Source organism: Cladophialophora carrionii, assembly GCF_000365165.1.
Source record: "Cladophialophora carrionii CBS 160.54 unplaced genomic scaffold supercont1.1, whole genome shotgun sequence".
NCBI lineage: Eukaryota > Fungi > Ascomycota > Eurotiomycetes > Chaetothyriales > Herpotrichiellaceae > Cladophialophora > Cladophialophora carrionii.
In genome coordinates, this window is record NW_008481816.1 from 22,133 (window position 1) to 43,776 (window position 21,644).

General features: G+C 52.8%; 8 protein-coding genes across 8 annotated transcripts; 4 read left to right on the plus strand and 4 right to left on the minus strand.

Moving 5' to 3' along the window:
• Positions 1-1,009: 1,009 nt before the first annotated feature.
• On the plus strand, positions 1,010-2,608 carry G647_00004 (uncharacterized protein; the record flags this gene model as incomplete). The annotated part of the gene is made up of 1 exon (XM_008723407.1): positions 1,010-2,608. The coding sequence occupies one exon, from the start codon at positions 1,010-1,012 to the stop codon at positions 2,606-2,608; it is 1,599 nt and encodes a 532-aa protein (XP_008721629.1).
• A 182-nt stretch (positions 2,609-2,790) lies between these two features.
• Positions 2,791-3,732, minus strand: G647_00005 (uncharacterized protein; the record flags this gene model as incomplete). The annotated part of the gene is made up of 1 exon (XM_008723408.1): positions 2,791-3,732. The coding sequence occupies one exon, from the start codon at positions 3,730-3,732 to the stop codon at positions 2,791-2,793; it is 942 nt and encodes a 313-aa protein (XP_008721630.1).
• Positions 3,733-4,291: 559 nt separating this feature from the next.
• Positions 4,292-5,191, minus strand: G647_00006 (uncharacterized protein; the record flags this gene model as incomplete). The annotated part of the gene is made up of 1 exon (XM_008723409.1): positions 4,292-5,191. One exon carries the CDS (start codon positions 5,189-5,191, stop codon positions 4,292-4,294), a length of 900 nt encoding a protein of 299 aa, XP_008721631.1.
• Positions 5,192-8,515: 3,324 nt separating this feature from the next.
• Positions 8,516-9,946, plus strand: G647_00007 (pantothenate kinase; the record flags this gene model as incomplete). The annotated part of the gene is made up of 3 exons (XM_008723410.1): positions 8,516-8,773; positions 8,830-9,112; positions 9,156-9,946. The coding sequence occupies 3 exons, from the start codon at positions 8,516-8,518 to the stop codon at positions 9,944-9,946; spliced, it is 1,332 nt and encodes a 443-aa protein (XP_008721632.1).
• Positions 9,947-12,191: 2,245 nt separating this feature from the next.
• G647_00008 (uncharacterized protein) lies at positions 12,192-13,601 on the plus strand (the record flags this gene model as incomplete). Its single annotated transcript, XM_008723411.1, has 3 exons — positions 12,192-12,352; positions 12,401-13,427; positions 13,479-13,601. The coding sequence occupies 3 exons, from the start codon at positions 12,192-12,194 to the stop codon at positions 13,599-13,601; spliced, it is 1,311 nt and encodes a 436-aa protein (XP_008721633.1).
• A 1,120-nt stretch (positions 13,602-14,721) lies between these two features.
• Positions 14,722-16,267, plus strand: G647_00009 (uncharacterized protein; the record flags this gene model as incomplete). Its single annotated transcript, XM_008723412.1, has 2 exons — positions 14,722-15,234; positions 15,263-16,267. The coding sequence occupies 2 exons, from the start codon at positions 14,722-14,724 to the stop codon at positions 16,265-16,267; spliced, it is 1,518 nt and encodes a 505-aa protein (XP_008721634.1).
• A 74-nt stretch (positions 16,268-16,341) lies between these two features.
• G647_00010 (uncharacterized protein) lies at positions 16,342-17,939 on the minus strand (the record flags this gene model as incomplete). Its single annotated transcript, XM_008723413.1, has 2 exons — positions 16,342-16,971; positions 17,031-17,939. The coding sequence occupies 2 exons, from the start codon at positions 17,937-17,939 to the stop codon at positions 16,342-16,344; spliced, it is 1,539 nt and encodes a 512-aa protein (XP_008721635.1).
• A 562-nt stretch (positions 17,940-18,501) lies between these two features.
• G647_00011 (uncharacterized protein) lies at positions 18,502-21,183 on the minus strand (the record flags this gene model as incomplete). Its single annotated transcript, XM_008723414.1, has 5 exons — positions 18,502-18,597; positions 18,649-20,701; positions 20,750-20,941; positions 20,989-21,112; positions 21,174-21,183. 5 exons carry the CDS (start codon positions 21,181-21,183, stop codon positions 18,502-18,504), a joined length of 2,475 nt encoding a protein of 824 aa, XP_008721636.1.
• Between the last annotated feature and the right edge of the window lie 461 nt (positions 21,184-21,644).

Genomic DNA, 21,644 nt, shown 5'->3' on the forward strand with positions numbered 1-21,644 from the left:
TATTACTTACAGAACTCTGTCGGAGACTTGGGCACCAGGCGGACATCCCGATTTCAAAAGTCACAACCACAAGAATAGAACGAGGCCCCGCAATCCTTGGTGGCACTTGTTGGAAGTACTGTGACATTTTTGAGACCACCGCAACCTGCCAGTCACTTGGCGAGGCAGAGATTGGAGTTAGGTTGAGAGCTCGTCACGCGGAATGACTTGGCTGTTGGGTACGTTGCTTGAATTCGAGCAGTGATGCCGAGCTGCTCCTAAGCCCGGGTTGAACAGCGTCGTAGGATGGAGGATTGCATGGACTAGAATCCTTCATCCCGGATAAGTGCAGCTTCTGTGGATTGTCCAACTCACCTATATTGTAATCGCCTCATACCCCTGGCTTGAGCGGGATACCGCCAGCGGAAGTTACGGCCTAAAGATGGCTTTTACAGAACCTATTCTGCTCCAGAGCACGACATGCCGCATTGTGAGCCTCAGAAGACCTCAGGTATGGTCGCTTGTGTCGTTGAAGAATGCAAGAAATTCAGGTTGTCCGGTATTCAAGTCGCATTCTCAATTCGTCAGAGCGTGTGGTGATAGTACATATCAGCCATTGTTGACACGAAAGCAATGGCCTGAATCAAGATCGCATCAGGAGCTTTGGGTAGGACCAGACGATAGTCGAACAGCCACTCGTGCTTCTCGCAAGAGGTTTCTCGGTTGTCGTCGGATGTCCCCGGGGAACTCTATCAGTGAGCAAGGGTCTCTTGTTCTGGAATACCTTCCACGCGACCGCTGGACGCGATAAGGATCTACGAAGAAGAATTCTGTGATGTTGAAGAGGCAACCCTCCAAACGTGGAAAGAAGTTGTGGATGGATTTCGAGATGCCAAGGCCGCTCCAGACTCCTGGAGTGGAGAAACTTACACCCCTCCGCTTTGCGTGGCTTGTCACTTTGATGGTCCAGAAAATGTTTCTCCGACAAACATTTTGTACTCCGTCCTCGCCGGACGACCAACTTGCCACCATGGCACCTTCCAGGCTTGTTGACGAGGATGAGCTGGGATCTCGGTCGGATAACTACAGTGAAGGCCTGTCCGACGACGGTGCATTTTCCTACCCCCCGCCGAAACGCAGGCGAATATCCACAGAACAGGACAATGCGACAGTACCCCAGACATCGCTCTCCAGAGTGAAAAAGATAGATCATGCACCCAAGGTCGTCCGCACGCCAGCGGCCCACCCAGAAATTCCAACGACCTCCGCCACCTTCAAATCGCTCAATGTAGCGCCGTGGCTTGTCCAATCTCTTGCCGCGATGGCAATTCAAAACCCGACGGAAATCCAGAAGGCTTGTATACCTGAGATATTAAAGGGAAGAGACTGCATAGGAGGTTCGAGGACTGGCACAGGCAAGACAGTTGCGTTCGCGGTGCCAATATTGCAGAAATGGGCAGAAGATCCTTTTGGCATCTATGCTGTGGTTCTCACACCAACGCGAGAACTGGCTCTCCAAATTTTTGAGCAGTTTCAGGCTTTGGGAGCACCACAGAATCTCAAGACGGTTCTAATCACCGGAGGGAGTGATATGAGACCTCAAGCTTTGGCGCTGGCAAAACGACCACATATCGTGGTAGCTACCCCCGGAAGACTTGCGGACCACATACTCAACTCCGGCAAAGAGACCACAATCGGACTGAGTCGCACCAAAGTTGTCGTCCTTGACGAAGCAGATCGCCTTCTCGCTGCGGGGCATGGCTCGATGCTTCCGGATCTTAACACCTGCCTGGGTGCGCTTCCTCCGTCTTCATCCCGACTGACGCTCCTCTTCACCGCGACGGTGACACCAGAAGTCCGGGCGCTAAAAGATCTTCCTCGCCCCAAGGGACGGCCTCCTATCTTCATCTCCGAAACCACGGACCTATCTGATGGCGCTCTCCGGGCCAGCCTCATCCCAGCAACTCTCTCACAGACATATCTACAAATCCCCATGACCCACAAGGATGCTTTCCTACACGTCCTCCTTCAAGTTCCTTCCTTTACGAAATCGCCGGAGCCCAGTATTATGATCTTCGTCAATCGTACAAAGACCGCAGATCTCCTCCACCGCACACTCCTTCAGCTCGACCATCCAGTCACGGCGCTTCACTCTGAGCTAGCACAGAGCCAGCGAAACAGAAATCTGTCCGACTTCCGCTCGCAAAGAGCGCGCATTTTGATCGCAACGGATGTGGCGTCAAGAGGTTTGGATATTCCTGAAGTCAACTTGGTGATCAACTTTGACGTCCCACGAAACCCGACCGACTATGTACATCGGGTCGGTCGTACGGCAAGAGCAGGAAGACAAGGTACAAGTATTACCTTTGTTGGACAGCGCGACGTCGAGCTGATCCTCGCAATTGAAGCTTATGTGGGGAGCAAATTGGTGGAGTGGACTGAAGAAGGAGTCAATGTGGAAACACGCGTTCTCAAAGGCCGGACATTGAAGGATGTGGCCGAGGCGAAGATGGAGGCGCTTCGAGATGTCGAAAGTGGGAAAGATGTCAATGGTTGGCGCAGAAAGCTCAAGAAGGACAAGAAGAGATTTTTGGTGGAAGCGTCGTCCGCTCCAGGATTGCAACAATGACTGATAACGGCTTATGATGTCCATGCCTCTGTACAATCGCGGAGGTTACTCATGCAGAGATTCTTGATATGAATCTTGCTACCTCTCCCCCGACCGCTTTCTTCTTTCCCGGTGCCATATCATGCGAACAACCGCTGGAACTCGAGCAAGCATCAACGTGTCAGAGCAGACTTAGTACCGACCTACCTCATCCAGTCAATATCAAGCTCCGCCTTGTACTCCCCTTCGTCATCAATACTGCTGAGAACCGTCTCTTCCCCAGTCCACGTGGTTGGAGTCCCGTGTCGCACACTTGACAGGCTTCCTGGCTTGTCGGTTCCATTCACGCTACCTCCTCTCACCCTTCCAGCGTTCTCTCGGGCCTGCTCCTTCCACCATTTTCCACTCTCTTCAATAACGGTCTCCTCCCAGCCGCTTATAGGTCCGATCACCTCCACATCCTTCTGACCGTGCTTCAGCACCTCCCGGCACGGCAGCGACATTGTCATGTTCTCCTCATTGTTTCCGCCGGTTAAGCCTTTGAGCTTTTCCTCGCCGGCAGCATACACCAGGCGTCCAATGTTGCTCCAGTATATTGTCCCTGTACACATTGCACATGGCTCCCATGTTGACACCAAGGTGCAGGAGGCGAGATATTTTTGGGAGAAGTGGATGGCGGCCAGCCGAGCAAGTTCAGTCTCTGCGTGCTGGACGTGGGAGATGGAGTAGTGGGAGAGAAGAATAGTGCTGTTGTCAGACCCAAGAAGTAAGGCTGCAAATGGCCGTTTGTCGTGTAAGCTTGTGGCAGTGTTCTGTAGATCCAAACATATCCTCACTGCAGCATCGATCTGCTCCTTCGTCAATGGTGTACGAGCACTATCCTGGTGTGCAGCGCTCGAGACCACCGATGGAAGTGGTGTGGAGGCCGCCGGTCTTGCAGGAGAACTGGTGGATGATGCAGGCGTAAAGGGAACGGGGACGGTGGAAGTTGGGGTATCATTTCTGGTGACACTGCTCCGGATTGATGAGCCCGAAGGCGTGATGGACGGGGCTGAGGCTGGAGGAGGTTTCCGGTGGATAGAGCCCGGCGAGGGAGTCTTGTTCGTAAAGGTCGCCGTGGACTTCAGGTAGGATTGGTAGCTCATCTTGACTGTAGCTAGTTGGTCAGGAGAGTCGTACAAGGGGAGTCGATCTAGAAATGTGAAGCGTTGGCAGGTTTCCGTCGCGCAGTAATCCGATTGCAGCGTTGGAGGCACTGAGCTCAATGTGACTCAGCAGCTCGCTCATCAAGGGCGCAAGGACTGACAGGAAGGTTGAGGTAGGTGTAGAACAATGATGTGGAATTGGCAGCGACACTGAACTCAACCAAGCACAATATCGCAGTCGGAAAGTTGTGGATTTTTCTGACTTTGGCAGGAACAACCACTCACCATGCTCAAATACGGGCCACACCCCATGTGGCTGGGTCCAGCGTCAGTGCGGAGAAAGCGCCCACGAGCCAACAGTCTGATTCGAAACATTAACCCTGGCACTAGCCCACTAAACCAGCGCTCAATTGGTCCGCTAAAGGCCCGGGAGTTTCGCTTAACAAGCCTGTTCCTGACGCAAGTGTTTCAAGTGCCACAGCCAGAGAAAAAAGTATGACCGAGGGCAGTAGCATCTTGGAGTGCTCACTCAACGTTTTGAGATGGCATGCTTTCGTTCTTAGAACACCAGAATTTCGATGTTGTCTTTCCCTTCACCGTATCGCTGGCGGATGCTTTTCTCGTTGAGTAAGGTTACCAGCGGGTTAAACGTCTGGGCCATCATGAAAATCGTGTTGTTCTTCTCGTCGCAATATGAACCGTCAACCACGATGCGGCGCAGCTTTCCAGTCTTCAGAGCATCTGCATCCACCAACTGCTTGAATCGGAACGGGGTTGAAATAGCGATGCCAATCTTGTTTCCCAGCATATATTTGATGTTGTCCCGCAGTTTCATGTGTTTCGCAATCAACTTCCCGACTTTGGTCTCCTCGTTCTGGAAGACTCGAAGTTCTCGATAAAGGTCTGCCGAGCGGATACCAGAGGATGTAACGACCAGTGTATGAGGCGAAGCTTTGTCATCGCAGGTTGACAGGCCAGTCTTGCCTTCGGGTGAGAAGCGCTCGATGAAATGCGGGAGGTTGGCAGCGACACGGTTCCTATCGTAAACGGTCGTGTCGAGAAAGGCTTTTGTTGGCAGGTATTGTTCTTCTAACTCGATAGGACTGCTATTTGGGCAGTACTTCTGAATGTATTTCGCAAAGCGGTCGGCAAGCAGAGCCGGATCGCCGACAGCGTCCTGTGCCGAAGGATGTTCTCGCGGGGACTTGGTTGCTTTCGCGCTCGCAGACTTGTGAGTTTGTTTCGCAGTCTCGCTGTTGTGTGCAGGCTGATGTGTAGGTTCTGCTTCAGAGGAAGGCTGTTCTGCAAGTTGCTGAATTGGTTGAGAGCGTTTCGCCCGATTCGCTTCTAGGAGAGGGCGTTTCGAAGGCTTGTCATCGACGTCGCCAGATTCCTCCACCTCGCGCTTCCGCTTCAACTGGGCCTTGAGACCGGGTTTCTTGTTCTTGGTTCTCGACATCGCAGGCAACGGTGTTGTTGGTGACTGAATCAGCCAGATTCAATTTTCAGCGTGGTTCAAGTGGGAGCGTCTGCGACGGTTCCCCAGAACATCGGTCACGAATCAAACCGTGCCGATCCTCTCCACATCTTGGCAAGCCGCTCGACAATTCACGACGTTTTTACTTGATCCTTTACATCCCTTTAGGAACTTCCAGTCCGGCCGCTTTTTCCCCGCCTGCCGCTCACATACGAGTAGATTTGTAAAATTACTTCTCAACTATCCGCGCTTGCTGTCTCCGATGGGTACAAGGAATTCGACGTCGTAGTGCTTTGGCCGGAGGCTGGACTAAGGCACAATGAGCCAACATGCCGTGGTGAGAACTCGCATCTGCTTCGATCTGTTGAGACTCCTCTTTACATTTCTGGTATTCATCTCAATACTTTGTCCGTCTTCTTCACTGGCAGAGTATTCTGAGACTGTGCATGCCCGCACATTCATTCGTCGTGGCAAACTCGATCATCTGTCATCAGCATACAGGATAACCGCCCACAACCAACACCAGAGCGATTGTGAGCTCAAGATATCCTCGCCAAAGTCTCTTGTGTCTTCAGTTTCCAACGCCTTGCCGCTGTTCTGAACGTATCCCTCATCTTGACTCACATTTCTGGACACCAGAACTGAACGTCCCCGGCTTGGCTGGACCTGTTGGATCAGACGTCGACTGCGATGCATTCTTTAGTTGTCCACACCGAATGTATGCCTGCAACAGACTACAAAGTACAACGATGAGGAGCGCTGAACATGCAGGTTCTGCCCGGCATCCGAGTCCTGATCAGCCTCATAGTGTATGATTAGGCGCAGCGGCCGGACCCGTGCCAGGTGGTTGCACAGCCTTGTATCGCTCTGAGAGTGCAGTGAACAAGGAAGGCGACAACGCTTTGGTCGCGGCGGCTCTGAGTTTTCTGGCGTCGATCCCCTGTCAACTTGTGAGAACACTTCGTCAAGACGCGGTAACCATTACTGGTGTGTCCGCCCGACAGTGCCAGAGCTTGTGGAGAGCCTATGTGCCGATGGAGTGCTTGTCTGTTCCATGCCTTAGACATCTGAATCTCGTCAATGAGGCGAGGTGGGTTACGGAACCTGTGATCGCGTCGTCGTCGCATGGGTGGATCGTAGGCCAGGCAATGAACAAACAGTTCCCCAGCCAATAAAATGCCAAATCCGGCAGGTGATTGAATACCAGTCGCATCCCACACTCTGTGAATAGCTCGCTGAATACGGAGTACAGCATGTTGAACAACCCTAAAGGCGATAATCGATATTGCTGGTGTTGATGGCATGTAACTCCGGAGTCCCAGCTACCATCTTTTATGACGGGATCGTCCTAGCTGGTGGCAAGATGAATGTCGCGCGCGGAGGCGGCGGGTTTCAGAACGTTATATCCTACATCGTCGCCTTGCACATGGGAATGCACCAACCCTTGATCCTTGGTGGGACGCCCTTGCGCATGATTTGGATCCTGGTGATCTTGCCCAAGAAGCATGCGAAACCTGTCAGAGTTGAATCAAAACGGACATCTCCCTGGCTCTGTCGGACAGGACATAGACTACGTAGGATGCTATAAAGGTTGCTCTCTTTCCGCCAGTAACCCAAGGAGTTGGACGTTACAGCCAGATGGACGTGTTTTAACTCGAACGGAAAAGATAAAGATAGCTTTCCGTGCGCAAGAGATCTGAGAGCGTCTCTGACGGGCTGGACTGCCACATGAACGCTAGGATTTTCGCAGGTTGAGCACCAAGAACAAGCCCCCGATGTAATGATTACGATCTTGACCAGCAGTATTCGGATTGACTCACTTTACATTTGTGTCCTGTTCCAGGCCAATCTGCTGCTTTCGAGCCGAGCAGATTCAATGTAATCAAAAATGTCTCCAGTTGTCTGAGTGAGCTACGCCGACGCATCTTTTGCTGTCTGTTATGACTTGGTAAAAGCCTTGGGTCAACAGCGGACGTTCTTCGCAGTTCAAGAACTCGTACCTCGCACCGCTTCCAACGTCTACCAGATATGAGGACCACCACCCTCGCTGTTGCTTTATCTCTCTGCGTCTCCGCTGTTGCGCTCACTCCAACAGGCAGACCAATACCCATTCACGAGAGACGGGGGCCGCATCCATTTCCCTTACCATACTGTCTGGCTGGGGCAAGGCTCTGCGACTTCTTCAACGGTGCATACTGTTTCAATGCTACAGCCGGCGACAGCTGCTGTGAAGACGGGAGTGGTAAGCTGTTGACTGGGCATTTGTTCCAGATGTGATACTGATTTCTCAGGGATTTGCTCAGGAGGTTTCGTCTGTGGCACAGGCGTTGCGCAAAATCGTTGCTGTGAACGAGTAAGTCAATGGCCCTAAGGCTCACCTTCAACTCTGATAAGCCTTCAGGGCAGGACACCAGGGCAATGTGCACAAGACGTCGTTGCGGATACTGCCACAACGATTCCAACCGCTCCGGCCACTTCGCACGCCTCAGCTTTGAGTATCCTGCCGTCGACTTGGTTCGCTCTGTGGATATTACTCGGCCTCTTCATGGTCCGGTCGTACAGTCAAACCTGCTGCTGAGAGCCAAATCTTAACCAATGTCTCCCTGGGTCACCAGACCAAGTAGCAGGGCATTGATAGTGCCTGGTGCTCCTAGAATGAGTTGGTTGGGAAGGGGGGGCATGCTGGAACCGCCGTTTGTTGTGCAGAATGCTCGAGTTTGGTGCTCTCGGGGCTTTGAGCTCATTTTTCAGAATGGGCAGGTCCACAGTTCCAACGGGAATTGGCGAAAGGGCGGTAGCACTGTGGTAACGCGCTCTGATGGACGGCTTCGTTGTAACTGTGAGCAGACATTCACTCCGGCCCGCGGTTACAGTAGGAATATGTCACGGCTGGGCGCACCAATGAGAGAGGCAATAAAAGATTGCAGCGGCTTCTTTTCGGCGTCCTCTTTACAGTAATTAGCTACTGTCGCCTGCGGGGGAAACAAACATGAGCGTGGGGTTCACCCTCGATAAAACCGCCTTGAAGCAATTGGACCGACAGATAAATTTCTCGACCGAGGCCCGTAACCGTCCTGGAGTTTCTTTCAGGGCGACAACTCCCTCCGTACATCATCTTGTACATATTGTCTCGTGTGGCCTCGGCGACCGGATCGGGAGATGATCAAGCACATATTGTCATATTCCCCAGCCTGATCGGTAGCCGATAATCGCAGGCAAGTCTCCTACGTCGCCGAAAGTCACACGACGCCCGTTAGAGGTCTGGTTCCATGGGCTGGATGCCGATCCTGGTACTTTATTTCTACGATGCCGGTCCCAGAAGCGCCGGTGACGAACGAAGATGACAAGCGAGAGTCTTTTGCAATTGTAGAGGACGACGCGGCCACCCGGCCACCACGTGCCCCTCCCAACCCAGCGTCGGTCAAGATCAACGTCGAGGGCGCGTTTATTGTCGACGACGAGATGAATGCTAAGAATGGTACAGCAAATGAACATGTACATTGGGAACACAAGGATATTCGTCTGCCACATCACACTGACGTGGTGAGCCATGTTGCCGTGGATGTACGATGCTAGTCCCCCTTCCCAACCATTGAGAGCCTGCACTGACTGGAGACTAGATTGGCGGCTCTCTGGCCAAGCTGGTCTACTTCTCGCGTGAAACTGGTTCGATGCATGGCGGTGGACGCTTGAACTTCCTGAACTTCGAGACGGACCGGATCGACCTCTGCATTGACTTCATTCAAGAGCTGAAGAAAACGCAGTTGAAGCTCAATGGCTCCACCCCGCAAGAGTTATGTGTGATGGCAACTGGAGGCGGAGCATACAAGTTCTACAATCGGATGAAGGAGGTACTGCATGTGGACGTGGTTCAAGAAGACGAGATGGAGTGCCTGATCATCGGTAAGCCGAAGGATACAGCCAGTAATGCGTGACTGATGTTCAGCAGGACTAGACTTCTTCATCACGGAAATCCCACGCGAGGTCTTTACATACAGCGAGGAAGAACCGATGCAGTTCGCAGAGGCACGCGCTGACATCTACCCATATCTCCTGGTGAACATCGGATCCGGCGTGTCAATGGTCAAGGTATCTGGACCTCGTGAATTTCAGCGTGTGGGTGGCACGTCGTTAGGAGGGGGCACGTTCTGGGGCATCCTTTCGCTGCTAACCGGAGCCCGTACATTTGACGAGATGCTCCGACTCGCGGAGAAGGGCGACAATGCCGGTGTCGATATGCTTGTTGGCGACATTTACGGCGGTGGTTATAGCAAGATTGGGCTCAAAAGCACCACAATTGCCAGCACCTTCGGCAAGGTGTTTCGGATGAAACGACTGGCAGAGAGGCATGCCGAGGACGGCGAAGGGCTATTCAACGGCGATGATCTCAGCGATGACCAGGAGATGCAAGGGCACTTTAAGATCGAAGACATGGCCAGAAGCCTGCTGTACGCCATCTCGAACAACATTGGTCAGATTGCGTACCTGCAATCCGAGAAGCACAACCTTCGGCATATATACTTCGGAGGGTCTTTCATTCGGGGCCATACCCAAACCATGAACACGCTCTCTTACGCCATCAAGTTCTGGTCCAAAGGTGAGAAGCAAGCGTACTTCCTCCGACATGAAGGCTACCTCGGGGCTGTTGGGGCGTTTCTCAAACGACAACCGAAGAACTGGGGGAGACGCAACAGTTTCGATGATATCAGACTTAAGAAGGTCCTACCAAAAGAGTGAAGATTGGCTTTTTAATTACGGCGTACTCGAAGGGAGGTCACGCCTTCGGGCGGAACAATTTCGCTCCGGTCTACGGTACGGCGACTTTTTAACTCAGGCAGCATTCAAGGTGATAACCAGGACTTCTTCCTGACCGAACGAGTGTGGGCGGAAGCTCGGGCAGATCCGCGCAGATGGTGACGAGCGAGCCCAGGGTCAGGCGCTTGTCGTCAGATTCTGTGAGCTCCGTTTGCGAACGAACGTTGGAGCTTGAGTATTGCTCGCGAGCCACAAGGTTCATGAGATCGAATTGTGCGCGGACCTTCTTTTGCCGCCAGAAAGCGTTCAACTGGATATCTTCGCAAACCCAATTCGACAAGTACAGGGAAATCATGTGGAGCAGCATGTTGGAAATGCTTCCTGGTGCTTCACGCCAGCCACCCGGCGTTGTGATCCGGCTGATCCAGCGAGTGGGCATCGCACCGCTTCATGCACAAAATGGCATTCATTGACGGTTATGCTTGGCGATCTGTTCAGCATAGAGTCATGCTCGTAACTCGTAGTTGCAAGTTCTCTGGCACTTCAGATCTGCTGAACGTCATTAGACCCGGTCCCATCCGAGAGTTTGCATGTGAGGCTACCAGGTAGATTTGACACGAACTTAAGGATCAACTAGCCGAGGCATATCCCGGATTACGTGCGGAAAACCACCAAGAAATAGGCCCCAAGGGATATGCTTCCCAACTGATCAGCAGAGGTTGACAGCTACGGGGGGCTAACTGGGCCTTGGGTGCCTGACGTCACCCCATCTTCTCGATTATCTGCGATCGTGCATCTTTCATCCGGCGTCGCATTGGAGCCACCAGTCAATATTGCTCGGCCCTCAGCTTCTTGGAACTTCATATCACTCTTTTAAATCATGTTCTAGTTGCTGCGCAGACCAACGCATCCCTATGCGACACAAGCTGCTCTGTTTCACCCCTCATTAACCGGCGCCTCTCGTTATTTGAAACTGCGTACCTAATTCCCGAACCGGCCATCCTCCGCGAAGTGCTTGGTGTTGCGGCCTTGGTTAGCCCATCGCAACAAGCGTCAGCCGGACAACAGAGCGGCCCAACACTGTTTCCCTTCATCGCAAACGTTTCAGCTCTGAAGAGTTTCGTCCAGGAGGACGTAGGCCTACACTATGGTATGTGGTTGCCGGCCATGAAGGTAGATTTCTATACTCACAGAATCGCAGGCTCCTTTTGCGACTCTGGCTTCTGAGTTCCTTCCGGTTACGCCTGCTCTTGTCGCTCGTCAAGCAACAACAACTATCGTAACACAATCGACGACGTCGTGCTCTGGGCAGTATTCCGGGGGCACACTTGCAGGCGCAATTATCGGTACCTTTTTCGGAACGATTCTGTTAATCTGGCTCTTCAACTCACTCCAAAACAACAACGCTGGGAACAGGCGCGAAGAGGTCATTGTCGAGCGGAAGAGAAGGCGACGCAGTCGCAGTGGCAGCTCGTCGGGAGTGCGGCGCCCGAGCAGAGTATACTCTGGATGATAGCTCGTTTGGGCTACTTCATTTGAGATGCACATAGGGAGAGGAAGGACGGCTTGTACATGATTTATTGATGATATTTTGGGCGGATGAAACGCGGGAGGCTTTTGCGTTTGGCAATTTGGTTTTACGATCTGATCTTGGGGATCTGATCATGAACAATTGAGCATGGATGACCGAGCACGAATTGTCTGGCTGCGAAAGCTGGGTGGATTGCCGTGTGCTTCTACAGCGCCTGACTACGCGGGGCAGCGCTCATGCAATACAGATTGTTTACTGATTGTATACATCGAAAGGAAGCGGAGGCACTTCTACAGCACAAGGCTAGCCACCCTTGGAGAACTGATCTTCAGTGCACGAACACCTGCTAGAAATCTAAGCCTTACGTTCAGCATCATTCCCCATAATTAGGATTTGTTTACTTTTCGGGGCTGCAGACGCCCGCCCACTCGACAGAGTTTGTCTCCACTATGCGTCAAGGCTGCGTTCTGCCGAACAATCCGATCCGAAGCGTCACTCACTTCCGCCTTTCGCACTCCTTGAGGTGCGACTGAACACTGTCAAGTCCATCATTCCCCTCCGCCTTTGTACTTCGACCCTCATCAGCAACCAGCCGTACTGCAGCTACCTGACGGTCACTCACTGGGTCTCTTCCAAAAGCGCCGGTCCCCTAGAACATCGCCGTGGCCTTGCCCGCAGGCACACGAGCCCTCGGTCATGGCCGTCAAAGCAGTGATCCCATTCCTGGTGGGGATGATGCTGTTGACCGGATGTTCTAATACGCTGCTCACCAAGTATCAAGACCAACAATGCGTACGGGGCTGTGATAGCAAGAACCCAAAGCACCACAGGACTTTTGAACAGCCAGTCGTCCAAACGTAAGCTCAGAATACACCAATGTCAGGGTTACCCGCTGACAACCACAGCGTGCAAATGTTTATCGGGGAATCGGGGTGTTGGCTCGTCATATTAGGATTCTACCTGTACCGCTACTTTGTCCTGCGATCCAAAGACGCTCCATTACTCTACCAGCCAGTCAGCACTGAGGACGAGGACGATGACGATACCGTCCGGCCCAGCTCTCGCGGTGCTGCCGTCGACCCTGCGCTGAAACCCCTTGTCCCGAATGCAGACGACAGGGCTGCTCTCAAAGGCTGGAAACTGGTCTTACTGGGCCTTCCTGCATGTTGCGATATCACGGGCACGACCTTGATGAATGTTGGCCTCTTGTTTGTGGCGGCTTCTATATACCAGATGACAAGAGGTGCATTGGTTCTATTCGTTGGGCTGTTCAGCGTCCTGTTCTTGAAGAGGAAGCTCTATCTATATCACTGGTTCTCGTTGGTAATTGTCGTTTTGGGCGTTGCATTGGTGGGACTTGCTGGAGCGATCTATACGGGAGACAGAAACTCCCCAGCGCCAAAGGAAACCAGTCTTGAGCTGATCCGTGCCATGGCGCTGGCTGCTCGGCAGGTGGTGGTTGAAGCCGCCGATCCTGTCGTCGTGCGCACTGTCATCGGCATCTTCCTCATCGCCTTCGCGCAGATCTTCACGGCTACGCAGTTCTGCCTGGAGGAATGGATTCTGGAAAATTATGCCTTGGAACCTTTGAAAGTCGTTGCATGGGAAGGTTTGTTCGGCTTGATCGTCACGGTCGTGCTTCAGGTCATCCTGCATTTCACTGTTGGCGTTTCCAAAGCGGGCAAGTACGGGTATTTCGACGCTGCCGAGGGTTATCATCAAGTCTTTACCAACCGTGCAATTGGCATTTCGAGTCTTGCAATTATGGTCTCAATTGGTGGCTTCAACTTTTTTGGATTGTCGGTGACCCGAAGCATCTCGGCTACGTCTCGGTCGATTATCGATACTTGTCGGACTTTGTTCATCTGGATTGTGTCCTTAGGGCTAGGCTGGGAGACCTTTAAGTGGCTTCAGGTGGTGGGCTTTGCATTGGTGAGATTCATCTCATGCGACTTTCAATCCCAATGCTAATTTTCCTCACAGCTCGTTTACGGCACATTCATGTTCAACGACCTCGTTAGACCACCGATCAAAGCTCTTCTCCCTGCCAGGGTCGAAGCCGAACGGGAAGAACTTCTGCCAGAAGAGCCAATTGAGCACATGTAGACTTTTCAGAAACCCCGGGTACCCTCTTGAGATATAAGAGCACCGCACGACACTTCTATTGATTAGAATCGAGAGTCCGGCAACCCAAGCAAGCGTGGGCACTTGTGGACAAGGTCACCTTATACGGGGGAGCTGCGGACGAATTTTGTGGAATTCAATGCGAGGAATATCACCCCCAATCAAAGTCGTCCAACCCTGATACAGCAGCAGAAGGACACGCCCTGGTTTTCTCAAGCCGTGGCTCCTAACTTTGCTTGACTTTCTTTCTGTGCATTTGACATACCAACTCCCTCCTGCAGGCTGGCAATTTCAGAGTGTCAGCTCGTGGGCACACAGCGTCGGGACTTTGTACCCCCTGCAATGTAAGGCATGACAATTAGAAGGACTGCATCTGGCCTGTCAAATCTAATTGTTCAGCTACGCAGCTTGACGGCCAGGCATCTTCCCAGCTTTCTTACAGTTATCGTGTGCTATCGAAGTTGGGGTTGACGCAAGGGATGAATTTCCCACATCTCACATCTTCTCACCCGCAGAGGTGGCTGGCAGACCTTCTGCAGGAGAGCGGGACGACGTTGTGCGACACAAAATCTGATACTCGAGAACATGCAAGGGCGAGAATCGAAAATCGACTGCGTCCACCTCAAAAGAGGGTCTGGTGCCGTGGCAGTTCGATCTGCAACACGCGCGGGAGTAAATACTGGGATATATGTCTCAGCTCGCCCTTCGTTGAGATGGCCTCTTCCACTACTTACTGATTCCAACTCGCACAGACACAATGGAACAATTGACTCCTCCGCAGGACTTCGGCACGGCAGATGCTCAGCACCAAGGCTGGCCAACTTCGATCCGTCTCACCCATTGTTCCAGAGAAGGACGAATGACACCGCCTTCGTCTCCGATCGGGCCTCCACGGAACGCGCCCAAATTGCAACTGTCGAGGCTGTTTCGTCGGTCAAAACTTGTCAACTCGAAGCAAAGTGGATCGCTCCAAGACGATTTTCGAACACGTCCCTCAGTGACCGACACGAAGGAACCATTTCCATTAATTCTTCCCGGCCCTTCCTCGATCGTGGCGGACGGCTCTTCAAGTATTGACCCCTCTCATCCGGAACTTCGCAGGATGTCCGCCAGCTACAACAACCTCCGTGTTCTCGCCCAGCATCAAGCGGCTTCGAGTCCAGTCACCCCTTTGTTTCCAAGTCCTATCGCGAGAGAATCTGCTCGCGAATGCGAACCATACTTCAAATTTCACAATCCTCGCCAGCGACCTCAAACCTCGAGCTCGGAGGACAGCTATGTAGATAGTTTCAACATTCTGTCGTACTATTGCGACGATCCCACTGATAATCTCTGGCAGCCGGAAGACAGATCTTCACGGGACCATTCTTCCTGTAGGGAAGCACTCGAGGACGACAACCAGAGCACGGCGTCAGAGTCTATGCCGGCAACTCCGCTTGAGCAGGAATATCAGCCTACCTTCTGCACGGACGAATCTGACTGGCTTGCCAACACTACCTCGTACGACGAGAGGATGCGTCGATTCAAATCCCGATACTATCAAGTTGTCCAGCAACCGTGGAAAGAAACTCACTCGGAGTGCGACGAGAACAAAGGAGTGAGTTACCCACAGAATGTAGGTAGCAGTGCTAACCAATGTCCAGATGATCGCTACTGTCCTGGTAGGGCCTGGCAAACCAAAGCTGGTCCATATTCACCGTCCGCCCTCGAATTCTGGGACGAAGCCGTCTGTGGAAAGTCTCCATATTCCCTCGACCCCGAAGCAAATACCTGTGGAGGTGTCTGCCTTCAGTCCGTACGATACACCTTCCGAACTTCCTCTTCACGTTCCCTCCACTATCTCCGGTGCAATGTACCATGCCACTCGACATCCAACATCTAGTTTCCTTCCACAACCCCTCGCTCTCCCGAGCCGCAGCCGGTCCAGCCGATCTGACAATGTTTTCAGTACCTGGCAGCGGTTTCATGATCTCGCGGATCCGTGCGAGACATCACCGCGGAGAACCCGAAGCGATCGATCCTTTCGCGCAACTGAAAAGAGGTGGGCGATCAGAGGGACAGCAGACATCGACATGCACGCTCTTCGCGAACCGTCGCCCACAACCAGAAGTGCAACGTGGTCGCGCTGCAGGAAACTGGAGAGAACGCTGAACGCAGTCACCAGAGCCATTGATCAATTTCCGCACGACATGCTTCAGCTGGATTCACCTGCTGTCCTTGCGCTAAGAAATCCTCAGATTTCGGACCAGACTTACATCGAGGTCCTGCAGCGGATATTCCCTGCCGCAGCGGCGGTCCTCATGTCGGCCCTCACCGCCTGGATCATCGTCGACTTGTACTTCTCTCGCCTGAAAGCTCAGCCTGTACCGATGCAGCGATATTTGGCCCAAGCAGCTGCGTCACGGGAAAGTCTCCATCGCATTCCGAACAAAGCGAGGGAGATGTTGGGCATTGGTCTTCCCGATGCAGCTTCGATACACCTAAATGAGTATGCCCTGAGAAGGAGGGCATTGGCAATCCAAGTGAGTGTCGGGGTCGTTGGACAGACTCTGGTGGAGGCGCTTCGAGGCTCGTGGGATGAAGATATCTGGCGATCCCTGAGGGTTTTGGTGGAGGTGATAGAATGCAGTCCGCAGCCGTGGGCGTGAACGGTTCGTGGTTCTGAGCACTACTCTCTTGCCATTGTACCAGTCTTGTGTCGTTCGGGATAGTGTCCGGTTTTTCACCGCAATGCCAACCGCACATTTAAGCCGGTCTGATTCAACACCCATGCATTACTGACCTCCCACTCCCTGCTCGGTTCAGCGAGCTCAATCCGGAACTTCAAGAACAGTGCCGGGACCAGCTTGTGCAATTCCAGCATGGCGATGTTCTTCCCCAGACACGATCTTTTTCCCGCTCCGAAGGCGAGGATACTGTGCTCCATATGCTTCGTCTCCTTTTCCTTCGCGCTCAGCCAGCGACCGGGATTCCACGAATCAGCATCATGGCCGAAGACGTGAGCACTGCGGTGGAAGACCCAGGGATTAATGCCCACAATTGTGCCTTGAGGAAGGAACGTCCGTGTCCCATCGGCATGTTGAAGACTGAGACCCTCTCTTGGCACGACGCGCTCAAGAGGCAGAGACAGAGCTGGATTCATTCTCAGCCCTTCCTTGATGACTGCACAGAGGTAAGGAAGATTCGATTGAGACTCGTTCCAGGTTGGGGACGGGCTGGAGATGCGGCCTTCTGCCACCGCTGAGTCGAGCTCCTCTTGAAGCTGAGACAGGGATACGGGATTCTTCAGGAGGTGATAAAATATTGCGCGCAGGGTCGAGGCTATCGTGTCGCTTCCCGCGTTAATGTTCATCTGCGGACTCACGGTCAGTCTCTCGTACTGAATGAAGCCAGCCAGAATTGGGAACTCACGAATAGATTGGACAGAATCTGTGCATCTGTCAGTGTCTCTTCTCCAGCTTCCGCCTTCCTTATCTTCAGAAATCGGCTCAAGAAATCGGGCCTGTCCAATTTATCCTGTTTCTCGTCCGCGCCGCCCTCATCCAGCTCACGCAGCCGCTCTTTCAACAAGCGTTGAGCAAACAGCAGGATTGGCGAGCTGACACTCTTGCGGAAGTACTTGACGTACAATGGATTCTTGCCTAGGAGTGCCTCGTCCAGCCACGGCATCTGGCCGAGGACACTGAAATAATTGAAATTCGCTCCGATCGCTTCTATGATGTTGTTGATGTCGATTCCCTGCTCAATGAACCCCAACCGCCGGCTGAAGGTAAGCTCGCCGATGACATCAAACGCAAAGAACTGCAGGTACCGGCCCAGGTCTAACTCCTCAACGCCAGTAGCAAACCGTTCCTCCAGCGTCTTTAGAAACACCTCCGTCGTCCGATCTACGAGTTCCTCGTACTCAACCAGGATGCTCAAAGAATACGCATGCGCGATCAACCGCTTCGACTTTGCGTGTTGAACCTCGTCCGTCATGGCCACGAGGCTCGCCGCTCGCCTGCCGTTGACGATGTTCTGGAAACAGCTGTAGAAGTCGGACTTGATCAACCCTTTACCGATGCCATAAATTTGCGGGACGTAGTCCGCCGAACCGGTGACGGAGAGACATCGCGGGCCAAGGCGGACGAGGTTTCCATACCGTTTGTGCAGGTTGAGATGGGCTTCGTGGGCGGACCTGTTGTATACGAGGAGCGCGCGGTAGATGTCGGTGAAGCGAGCGATTAACGGACCAGGTACTGAGGAGAGCGCAAAATAGTTCTTAAGAAGGTAGAAGATCAGGACAGCCGGAAGAGCATATGTCAAAAGAAGCAGCAGCATGCTTGCCGAGTGATAAAGGAGGATCAAGCGAATGAAAAATGGTGGAGGCGGCGGTCACTCTCGCATTCCACGGTGCCATGCAAACTGCCAGCATAATATCTTCACTGGCGACGGTTGAGGACAATTCTACCAGTTGAGCACATGCTCGGCGATTTTCCGCTCAGATCCTTCACAGAGGCGAACCCGGTGGAAAGTAAGCACATGAGGTCGGAGAAGATTGTGTGGGAGCAGGGACTAGAGAGAGGCTTGTGCGCAGGTTTTGGTGTGGCAGCGGAAGGTTTCCGCGACTATCGGTTGGCTGGGGATACCCTATCAACCGACGCAACCGTCCGCGTTTGGTGTCACAGTCGCAGGCTTTCAGCAGTCAAGGCGACTGTCCAGATGATCCTTCGAACTGAATAGATATCACAACAACCACACTGTACGTGCCGCCGCCGAGCTGTCCCCGGCCGGAACTGTCGAATCAAGTGGTCGAGCATGAAGAAGTCCCTGATGACTCTTGCTTGCCCTTCTCCACATCCACATGAATCAAACATATATAGCCCATCGACCATCACCGACATTATGGTTCGGTCCAGTCGACTTGCTCTGTCACCGGTCCACCGCCATCTTTGGTGTATGATATTTTGAGACGAAGGCGAAGCTTTGGAGGGAGTGACTGAAAATCCGGTCAGAAATGGGAACAGGATCGGGTTAGGAATGGACTTACCCCAGTAGCTGCTACGATCCTCATGCCCTGGGTGGCCTCCTCGCCGCCGTCCAGCGTGCTTTTGTTGATGGCCTGCAGTGTCAACTTCTGACTCTTCGGCACAGCCGCTTGCAGGCCAACATCTGTCATTCGCTCAAAGGTGGAAGTGTTCTTGAATTTTGCCATCGCTTGGATGGCGGTTCCAGTCCTGGAAACTTGTAACGCGACGGACAAGCCATTCTTGTTGTACGCTGGGTGTGCCACATGTCCGCCCGGGGCAGGACTTGCGGGTTTCGGCGTCCCGTTTCCAAACAAATCCATGATCGAGTCAGTACTGGATGCTGGCGCAGGGCTTTTCGTCTGTGGCGGCGGACTTGAGACGGAAGTTCCACCAAGGATGTCGGCAAGCAAATCTGCTGTCTGCTGCTGATTGCCATTTAAAGTAGCGCTGGCACTTACAGCAGGCGCATCGGAGCCACCCATGAGATCGAGAAGCATATCAGACTCTGTTGTCTTTGTGACTTTGGCGTTAGTCTTGGCCTTCAACGACTTCCGCTTATCCTTCGCCGGCACCGCGGACTGGCCGAGAACTCTTTGTTCTTCTTTGATTTCTGGTGGTGGCATCTTCTCCAAAACTCCTCTTCGGATAGAGTCGTATCCGAACAGGTTGCCATACTCGACCGCCCTCTGCTGGATTTCGACACTCAGATCGGCCGTTCGTGATTGCATCAGGCGCCGTATTCGTTCGACTTGCGACTGGTCTGACATTCGGGTCGTCAACTTCATTGCTGATGTAATAATGAATTCGGTGGTGATCTGATTTGCGTAGGTCGAGTTGAGGATGGTCGTGTATAAATCAACAATGTCGCTCTCCTTGACTTCCTTTACCAACTCTTCCTCTTCATACGTTCCGCCGCGGAGGAGAGCATCGCCGTATTCACCAATAACCCAAACGGCCGCCAAAGTCAATGCCTCCTGTGTGATATCAGCTTTCAGCGCGGCATATAGCTTTTGAACAGCATAGGTTTGCTGGTCCGGCGAAGTCGCGATGAGCCGAATGAAAGACGACAGAATCTGCTCCTTGACGTGATTCCCAGCTATCTTGACAACCCTCAGCAGAGTGTCAATGTGCCAGCGCTTGTTCGGAGCGTAGCGATCGGCCGCGATCCCGATCTGCGTTGTCATGATAGGTTTGAACTCTGTATCTGCAACCTCCAAGAACGCCAACAGCTCTCGTATCAAAACTCGCACGTTGTCTTCGCGGATCAAGGTGAAGCTAAGATCGAGCGCTCGCCGACGAATAGAGATGTCAGGGTCTCGCAGACATTCAAGGATGGTGTTTCGGTGTCTTTGTACGGCGTTCGGCTCGATAGCCACTACCTTGATCAACGTGTTGAGCGCAACGTATCGGATATTGTTGTCTTTGTTGGCCAAGAATTTCCCCAAGATGTTTACCCCCAGTACGCGCAGACCGGAGTCGGCCTCGATGTCGAGAATGGTAAGGACTGCTTCATACAAGATAGCATTGCCAACGTTCTTGGTAGATTCAGTGTTGGTAGCAACTTGGGCAAGGATGTCGTTGATTTGTTCGCTGATACCCGTGTCTCCTCGCCCAAGCACTCGGAATAGCCGCAAGATCTTGACTTGTAGGAAAGGGTCTGTGATCCCCGAGACATCGTGCTCTGGTGTATAACCGGAGCTCGTCAGGCTCTTCAGTGTCCGTACCAGATGTGGAACGACTGGTCGAAACATGTCCACGACACCCTCTTCACCACCTTCTGCTTCGTCTGCCTCGCACATACTGGTTATCAAGGTCAAGCCACACAACAGTACCCCGTGATTTCTGTCCTGAAGCAGGGCTTTGGCCTTCTCAAAGAAATGTTCCTGCAGATCGGGGACTTTCCGGCAGATTCGCATGGCACAGAGAGCGGCTTTCCGACGAATGTAAGGGTTGGCGGTAGATATGAGGGCTTCGACTTCGGGGAAAAGATCTCTCGACATTTCGATAGAGGCGATGTTGCCTAGCGTGCAGAGTGCGAGGCCGACCACGTATTGATTTGAGTGGTTGAGATCGCTATGTAAGAATTAGTAGGTCCCTTCAATTGGCCGATGTGTCACGCACTTCTTCAGGGAATTCGTGACCAGCGTGAGGACTTCCTGATTCTCGTCCAGCAAGAGCATAGTCCCCAGGTAGCCCAGTCGCTTGTCCGCAAACCGAGGAGAAGCCAGCAGTTTGAGGCATTCTATCTGGCCGAAGTGCGTCCGTTCGCCGAGGGTAAAGAGGTATAAGAGCTTCGCAACGTTGTTCCTCCTACTGACAGTCAGACTGTTGCTCCTCTCGAACCATGTGGGACGATTGACCTGATGTTCGAGTCTCCGCTCTCTTCCCGAAAACTGGCTCGAATTGCCGCACTTTCTTTCTGGACCACGGCTCGTTCGTCTGCGATTGTCTTGGACGCTCGTACATTACGGATGAATTGTTTTACTGGGAATATGTCAGTAGGTCGGGCGACGCAGACCAGACCAGGCGCAAGGGGAAGGCATACGAGATGTCATGGCTGCGTACGCTGACCCGGGGAGGGGTCGTTCACTCTCCGGTCACTCTTTCATCGATACGGATTCGGCAGGTACCGTGTCGGCGTGACTGGGAAGAAAGCCCGCAAAGCCTCGATCGAGAGCAGATTCAACTGTGGTATTTCTGGTTGTGTGTAATATGAAGTTCAATTGTTGATTCAGGAACATTTCACATTCGGCGCAGAAGTGTCCTCCGACATCAGCCAATCGGAGAGAGAACAAGCGAAAGTAACTAGTCTAGTCCAGGCCATTCGACGTTTCGTCCTCAATTGATATCTTTCCCCCGTCATCACTTCGCTCGAAATGTGATCTACGCCCAGTTCGTCCTTTTACCATGCGAGGATATGTCAAAGTACTCCCGCAGAGGATGTATTACCTGCAGGAGATCCCACGTAAAGTGTGACGAGAAACGGCCTGCGTGCTCAAGATGTATGCTCCTGAGC